General features: G+C 41.6%; 1 protein-coding gene across 1 annotated transcript in view; it reads right to left on the bottom strand.

The window, feature by feature from the left end:
- Positions 1-2,409, bottom strand: part of bicc2 (bicaudal C homolog 2) — a gene marked incomplete at both ends in the record, with an annotated part of 23,246 nt that extends 20,837 nt beyond the window's left edge. Inside the window, 2 exons of the mRNA XM_083787503.1 lie at positions 1-174; positions 2,303-2,409. The exon at positions 1-174 is cut by the window's left edge and continues 41 nt beyond it. Of these exons, the coding sequence (XP_083643629.1) occupies positions 1-174; positions 2,303-2,409 (281 nt within the window). The remainder of the gene's footprint in view (positions 175-2,302) is intronic.
- Positions 2,410-9,142: the final 6,733 nt, after the last annotated feature.

Genomic DNA, 9,142 nt, shown 5'->3' with positions numbered 1-9,142 from the left:
TAGAAGCCACGGTTGCCGCACGCCAGATAGAGAGCGTCCTCTAGGGCAGGAGGACACAGGTGCTGAGCATGAGGATTAATGGCTGCCGCCTGGCATGCCGCGGGAGGGCCCCCTGCAGGCCAGGACACAGACAGCAGCAGCAGAGACACGGTCTGGAGCCACAGCAGGGCCATGCTGCATGGGGAGTCGGGGACACACACGCACACGCACACACACAGTACTACTTGCTACTAATAAATTGTTGTACGAGTTCCAATCTGGTTTCAGAACATCCCACTCCACTGACACATGCCTCCTCTATTTGAGCGACCACATCAAACACGAGGTGGATGCTGGAAAATACTGCGGCATGGTCATGCTGGACCTCCAAAAGGCTTTTGACACCGTGAACCACTCCATACTGGTTAACAAGCTTAAAGCTAATGGTTTTGATAGCACATCAGTGAGCAACAAGGGAAACAAGGGACTAAATTATTTTCGCTCCTATGCCACCAAAATGTGGAACGCCCTACCAACAGTCATTAAGACATGTGAATCCCTTGACTCCTTCAAAACCGCTCTCAAAGGGCACCTACGGATGGCTGCAATTCAAAACTGGCCCCTGTAAAATCTGAATCCCCCCCCACCACCCCCTTTTCCCCTCACTGTATATGTATCTTTTCCCTATATGTATCTTTTCCCTTTTTGCTTCCTATATGATGAATTCCTGTTCTGTTCTTTAACTAGAAGTGTCTATTTGTATGTCTCTAAATGTTTTGATGAATTGAACAATGTGGACCCTGTTGTAAACAAGTGTAATGCTTAATTGTGTCGTCCACTCACCGTTAACAGTCTTTGTATTGAGTTTGTGCTTGAATGTACTGTAATTCTGCAAACTGTTAATAAATATTTCAATCAATCAATCAAAATGCGTGTCAGTGTGTCAAAGGGTTGGCATTGGCAACCCGTCCCTTTAAAAGTGCAAAGTGTCCGTCGTTACATTGGTTCTCAAAAGTGTTGTGCGGGGTCAAGGAGGCATTTCCGTATTACACATATGGACACAAAATGAGGCGGAGGCAACAACTCAGATTTAGTTGTACTCAGATTTAGTTGTACTCGAGGTCGGACACAGCACTCTTCTGCATTGACAACAACACATGGTATATAGGTTATAGGTCAAAGGTACATGTCATGTAAGAATACATTTACCAACTTAACTACACAGTAACTGTGTGGTTAAACAGGCACATCGATCAGCATACTGTCTACAGGTACATCATTTAGAGTTCTCTTAAATGAATAAAATCACGTATTTCAAATTTCCCTCGACAGGTTCCAGGGCGTCCCCAGCTAAAGTTATGTCAACGTTTTATTTAACGGATAAGCCCCTTGAGATGCGTTTTAGAGGGGGTCCTCTCGGGCGCAAACATATAGACAAAGTAATACCTCAAACATGTCAACACAACATAACAAACGCAACATAGAGGCTCTCCTATCCACTCAAAGCACTACATCTAAGGCCAGTAACATCTGCAATGAAACCCCTTAAGAAAATAGTAGGTACTATTATTATAAATTAGGTAAAATAAAGTAAAAATCTGAAACAAGTACATATGTGTTTCAGGTCGGCAAGCAAAGAAGCCTTGAAAATATTAAATGAGGTATTTGCTCTCAAAGTTGTTCCAATCAGATGGAGCTTTAAACTGAAAAGGATGTCTCACAATTTCATTAAATGTTGTGGGTACAGTGAAATAACGTTGTTGAGCATGTCTAAGAGGGCATCTAGAGTTATATGTAACTAATGACTGTTTTAAATATGATGGATTGCAGCCAGTGCAAATGTCTCCTCGCTTGAGGAGTTAACCAACATTTAATGAATGAAGATGAGCCTCAGTAGTGTTCTGATAGATTATATCACCATAATCAATGACAGTGTTTTCTTATTGTAAAAGTATGTTCATTTATTCAATGTACATTATGTTCATACATACTACTATTTATATTTGAAAAGATATTGAGTTGTTAAGATAATATGCAGTACTTGTACAGAGAGATTGTATCTTTTTCTGGGTGTCCCCTACTTTTAAGTTAAAGTTAAACAAACAAAACAAATGTACTTCACATAAAACATTAAGCAAAATTAACTCTAAAAAAGAACATTTGATTGACATCTGCTGTATTTGACGACAGACATTTACATTTTATAGCTCGGTTATGTAAGATTTCTGATCTGCTTGTGTACAAATAAGTTTATAAGAAGAGGAGGAAGAGGGGGATATGTGATAGGGTAAGGGGGGGGGGGGGGGGGAGTAGGTGAGCTTACCTATCGAGAAGGAGCTGGTTGAGGAGAAAGAGGTGATTCTCTGGAGGAAGAGGAGGCTCACACTTACTCAGCTGGCTGTGAGGCAGAACAGAGACTCCCTGTTCCATTTATACTGTCCTTATCCCGGGACACGCCCACTGACCGGTGTTGCCATGTTTTAGACAAGACATGGTTTTCAGGTGTGAAGTTAGGTTCAATCTTTGTGACAAACTGTACAAGCAAACTGCTTCTCACCTGTATTGAGTCCACGTGTACTCTTTCAGATTTCGAGTACGTTTGAAGTACGCTTTTGTTATGAACTGCACAGGGGCCTGAACCCACCGTTTTGGCCCGACCCAAAGTTTGAGAACAACTGATCCTACAGAAATACATTTTGGTTTTTCACCGTTTTGGTAGCGCATAAATTCCGTCAACCAAAACAAACGGTGAAAACACCAAAATACAGCAAGAGGGCAGTGCGTTTCTGCAGGTGAACACCACATCACTACTCCAGTGGCTGATAGCTGTTGGTATCAAGACAGAAATAAATGGTAAATGGTGCATTAATATAGCGCCTTTAACCAAGGCGCTTTACATAGATTGTGCATTACATTCACCCATTCATACACCGATTGCAGCGGAAGCCGTGCAAGGTACCAACCAGCACATCGGGAGCAATTTGGGGTTCAGTGTCTTGCCCAAGGACACTTCGACATGTAGACAGGAGGAGCCGGGATTCGAACCGCCGACCCATGGATCATTGGACGACCTGCTCTAGCTCCTGAGCCACAGTCGCCACCTGAAATGATTGGTACAGGCATGTATTTAATTGTTCCGTTGTGTGAAGTTACATAATATCTGCTATATCTTGCGCCACCCCTTCCCCCTCATGCCTTAAAATTATTTTAAAACATTTATAGTTCAAACACAATAGTTCAAATAGCTGATCTACAAGCTCACAACGTGTCGATGTACATTGGCTAGTTGAACTACCGGTATTTTAAAATGTTTTAAATTTGTAAAAAATGGCAAAAAAGTTTAGGCTTTAGGGAGAAGCGGTAAAGGGTGGCGCAAGGTAGGGTCCTATGATGCCTTTAAAGTTACATGCACCCAACATGTAGATCTGCTATTTTTGCCATTAACAAAAATCTGAAACGTTTTAGACAAGACAAGGTTTTCACTCAACAGCGATGGTATGCCAAATAGATCACTTAAACAGCATAATGAGGTAGAGTAATGAAGTGTCTCTAATTGGGTACTAGGTATCAGTTTAATTTGTACAGTAGGCTACATCAATCAACTTCAACAAGGCAATCACACAGTGTGATTTACACAAAACATGAAGAGCATTGAGACGGCGTAACAGAAAGACATTATAAAAAGGAGATTCATATACGATTAAAACTAGTAGTAAGAGTTGAGAATAGAAAATCTGAATAATAAAACTAAAAATAAGAATAAACTGACTATTCAGAATCAAAAGCCTAGGTAGTAAAGCGGCAAACATAAGACTAAATGTGACAGGAGTAGTTCACCCAAACAATGACTTATTTACGATTAATTACATTAGATTTCTTTTTGCATTCCTAAGCCAATAAGTTGATGACTGGCAGAGTCAGGAGACTAAAAGGTAGTACTGAGCAGCCACCCGGTCATCAAACTATTAGCTCATTTCTATACATTTGATGCATTACCTTGTGTTGTCCTTGCTTACTGTAAATCACTCTGGATTAAGAGTCTGTTAAATGCCTAAATTGTGTGTAATTGCTAGAAAATAAGTATTTTTTTGGGGGGGTGAACTACGCCTTTAAGTCCAATACATGCTCCTTTTGAAGTTTGTAGAAATTGAGATGATACGACAAATTGACATGATCCATAACATCTGTTGGATGTTTTCTCAGAAGTCAAGATGTCCTGAATCTCCACACTAGTTTGGAAAGCCCGTCCGACGTTGGAAGGAGCATGTATAGGGCTTACTGTTTTTACTGTTGATTTACTACGCTGTATACTGTGTGATACCACCATCACAAGTCCTATTCGGACAATACACCAGGTTCTGGACAAAGTCTAGCATTTCAAAATTTTCTAGACAAGGTCAACTGCTAACATGTGTGTTTTATTTGTTACCCTCCAATTACACAGTGGCTAACAATCATTTTGGTTAGTTTTGCTTGGTGTAAATCACATAACATTAACAGTATTACTCAGTCAGTTGGAGAGATATCTTGTGTTGCTAATCAGGTTTCAAGCAAAACCAGCAGGATGATTTAAGTTTGTTCAGTATGACAAGTAAAGGGTTGTTCCTCTGTATGAATCCTCATGTGTGTTTTCAGATGTGAAGATTGGTTAAAGCCTTTGTTACAAACTGTACAAGCAAAGGGCTTTTCACCTGTATGAATCCGCATGTGTGTTTTCACATTTTGAATATGTTTAAAGCTTTTGTTACAAACAGTACAAGCAAAGGGCTTTTCACCTGTATGAATTCTCATGTGCGTCGTCAGATTAGTTTTTTGGTTAAAGCTTTTGCTACAAACTGTACAAGTAAAAGGCTTTTCCGCTGTATGAATCCTCATGTGCGTTTTCAGGTGATCAGATATGTTAAAGCTTTTGTTACAAACGTCACAAGCAAAAGGCTTTTCGTCTGTATGAATTATCATGTGTTTTTTCAGACCATTGTTACGCCTAAAGCTTTTGCTACAAACTGTACACTCAAAGGACTTTTCCCTTGTATGAAGGCACATGTGTCTTTTCAGGTGTTCAGATATGTTAAAGCTCTTGTTACACACTGCACAAGCAAAAGGCTTGGTATGAATCCTCATGTGATTTTTCAGCTCGCAATTTTTGCGACAGACTTTACCACACACTGAACAAACGCAGTTTTTTTTCCCTGTCCGCCTACTCGTGGATGGCTTTTGTTTCGATGATTTCCGACTGTGGGACGGCTTGCTGTTCAAAGACAAACTTTGTCCATCCACATCTTGCGTCTTGTGTGATTCCAGTGCATTTAAAACGGACTCATCCGTGTCGGATTCAGAACAGTGTGAAGAGAGGAGCTGGTCACCACTAGCTGGTTGTGATGGAACCCAGTGCTCGATATAAGCTTGTGTTTTCATGTGTTCAGTTGATGTTCCGGCTAGAGGCTCTGTCTCTGTGTGTTCATCATCATCATCTTCATTTTTCACTGCTAGTAATGTCACCGATGATGACCGTGCAGCCGCCACTGCTCTTAGAAGTACCTCCTCCGGTTCCTCTTTAATCTGTGGAGGTTCCAGTCTCACCTGGACCAGACTCGGGCTCCTGTCCTGCTGTTCAAGGGAAGTCTCCTTTACACACACATCAGGAAGGAATTGGAGATCTAGGAGGAGGAGAGAGGAGGTAATGTCAGCAGAGAACAACTCAAAGTGGTTTTCACGTGGATAAGATTGATTCTTCCAATTCATGATTTGCTTTGTAATGATTTCTACACAGCTTTTTACATTACTGGCACGTGATACTAGTCGAAAAGATCATATACGAAGTAGTGTTCTTTTTTTTTTAATATAATTTGGGGACCCCCCCAAAGATAATTTGGCGACCCCTAGGGGTCGCGACCCACGGGTTGAGAACCCCTGCATTAGGCCACAAACCAGCTTAATGGAGTTACAGATCTGTAAAGGTCCATTTGGTTCCTATTAATCATTTAGCTGGGGAGCCCCTGCAACAAGGACCCCTGGTCCCCAGATCTCATTTTAAGAACCACTGGTTTATTGAGACCAACTAACTACCGGTAAACCGATTACAATACCAAGTCAAAGAGTGACTTCAGTCCTCCGACTTCATTCCAAAAGTCTTCTGAGCACGGTCAACAACCATGCAAATGACATTCGGGCACGTTCTTTCTCTGGTTGGCCAACCGTGCTCACCATAACTGTGGTCAGCCAAAACAATCCAGTAGGAGCATATAACCACTTAAACCCTGTGATGCTTTGATGGCTCCCTCAGTGTCCTACAATTGGCCCACTGGGCCGTGGCTCAGCGGTCCAGGCACCTTGGCTGGTAATCCAGTATGGCAGTGTGCCGCGGGTTCAACTCCCAATCCCGACGGCCTTTACTGCATGTCACCCCCCCCCCCCCATCTCTCTCCCCATTTCCAGTCAGCCTACTGTCTATCCCTCCATAAAAAATATAAAATAAAAAGGCGAAAGCCACAAAAAAAAAAACATTAAAAAAAAAGCTAAAAAACAATTGGCCCACTGATGTTTTCCCTCTAGTCAACGCCATTTCCTGTAGCAGTGCCGTGGCTACGCACACGTTCACCACACTGAGTAGGGCCCCGCTTTCCTTGCTTTTTCAGCAATCATCATTATAAGCTAGTAACCATAGATGAGTTGATAATCATAGATTAGTTATTTAAATGTAACTTTCAAGAGGCTCCAGTAGACTGTCTGTCTGTCGCCAGGCAACAAAAAGACCCTATCGCTCTGGTATAATTCCATTATCACTCCGCACTTACCTATTTTTGTCTATAGAGAGTATGCACATGCATGGTTTTCTCATCAGGACACACCCCCTGATCTAGACTAAGTGGCAAAACATTGAGCATTGGAGTTTGGAAGCGCTCGTTGGAAATCACTCAACCGTCCTGCGTACCACCGGTTTCTAAATGTCACATAATGCAGGAGGCAGCAAAATGTTGTGTTATTGAAAACAAGCACTTCCAAACACTGACACTTCAAATAATCAAATGCAGGGCATTTCTTGACAGAAAGTAGCTCATAACGTTTCTATGGTGGATTTTCATGAAACAAAAACTTTGCAGATAGAAAGAGGATAATTCAAGCTTTTCGTACAGCTGCAATGTTGGTGAGTTTAACATTGTTTAATGCAATCAGACAGGACTTTTCTGTTTGGATGTATGGGCTGTCAAGGCCAGAAAGTAGTTTTTTGCCACTCAGTGGGCGTTCCCGCATAACTTCCAGGTACGATGATGTGACGCGCATACCCTCTATTGTGACATGTGCAGAATAGGTATATAGGGTTCAACTGGTTAATGATGTAGGCATTTATTAATGATTGGTTTTAGGCCTTGCAGTGGGATCACACACACACACACACGCACACACACGGTTGAGGAAAAACTATTCATTTCCAAATCCACAATTATTCATGGGAGCATAAAGGCGTTGCTATTTGCCAGGAGAATGGTTTTGTGGCATACACAGACATGGGTCAGCACACAGCATTTCTGTTTAATCATTTACTGTTTAATCTGTGTAATTTTGACGACTATATTTCCGATCACTTGTATATTTTACTGTAGTGCGCTATTGTGTAAAAGTTATTTTTCTTCCATAATATAATTCCAAAAGCGAAACTTTCATATATTCTGAATTAATTGTGCATAAAATGAAGTATTAAGTATTTTTGTTTTAATCTTGATGATTATGGCGTACAGCTCATGAAAATCAAACAAATTAGATTTTTTTACGAGACCACTAAAACAAATGTTTTTTTTTTAAACGAGAAATGTCGACCATCTGAAAAGTATATTAATGTATGCAGTCAATACTTGGTCTGGGCTACTTTTGAACAAATTATTTCATCAACGGGGTGTGGCATGGAGGTGATCAGCCTGTGGCATTGTTGAGGTGTTATGGAAGCCCAGGTTTGCCCGTAAATTAATTTGTATTGTTGAGTCTCATGTCTCATGCCGTCCTCTTGACAATACAACCTAGATTCTCTGTGGGGTTCAGGTCAGGCCAGTTGGCTGGTCAGTGTGTGTGTGTGTGACTATAGCCTAGACAGGAAGCCTTTATGACCACGGTCATAAAATACCAACCACTTCTACATAACATCTCAGAGCTGGGCTATAGGTGCAGACTATTTGTCTTTACAGTATATTTGGCAGCCTAGGGAATCCGCACAGACTGGTTGTTGGAGGGTTCCAACAACTTGGGATGCCCAAAAAGGAGGCAGAAACGCTGGAAAGGTATTGTGGTGTCTCTGCTATAATTGGCAGCCGTCATATATGGCGGAGACGCTGTTACTTATACCCATAGAGTACTGAGTGACGTGTGTGTGTGTGTGTGTGTGTGTGTGTGTGCGTGCGTGCGTGCGTGCGGGGGTTAAAGCAAGAAAAGAAACCAAGACGGAAAATTATTTTCAGACATCCCCCTTGGTGGTGAAACTTAAAGGAGGGTCGGACGCGACTGCCTTTGACAGCAGTCAAGAAAAGATGAGATGATACAGAAACACCGAAGTCAAGTGTTTGCATCGGCACGCCTGTATCATATGGGTAACTTTTGTGAGAGACAAATAAATCCTCTCAAATCTCTAATTGACAAACATAGCAACTTAGCAAGTGTTCAGCAGAAAATAATTATGCAAGAGAACCGAACCTAAGCACTTTTATTGTCAATTACTGCTGCCTTCCCTGTCAATAAAATAATTCCATTCCATCCTATTCCTACCTGTTGCGTGATGTAATCAACTTTCGATTTATAACTCTCTGACTTCCATTATTCCTGTAATTTCATGTTTTGGACGCTGCCATGATGGAGAAACTTCCAACTTCAGTGGTAACTTACATCTGTGCTACTTTTAAGTCAGAATAGCAGGGTGACATCGAATCGACAGACTTATAATTGTGCACGGTGTTGCGTGCAGCAAATAGCAGATATACAAGCTCACACCACGTAGCATTCGTGACACACTGCGAGCTTGCAGATCTGCTATTTACTGTCTGCGCAGCAGTGCGCACGAGCCACGACACCGGCACCAGCTGATGGATGTAAATATTATTTGAGTGCGAATGGAAGCTTGGTAGTTTGGACTTTGGAGAGATCTCTTGACTAGTAGCAAGTATATGCTGCGTTTTGATGA

This window comes from Protomyctophum parallelum (assembly GCF_964188405.1).
Source record: "Protomyctophum parallelum genome assembly, chromosome: 17".
Classification (NCBI taxonomy): Eukaryota; Metazoa; Chordata; class Actinopteri; order Myctophiformes; family Myctophidae; genus Protomyctophum; species Protomyctophum parallelum.
The sequence above is the reverse complement of the archived record's forward strand: the minus strand, read 5'-3'. Positions and strand labels throughout refer to the sequence as shown.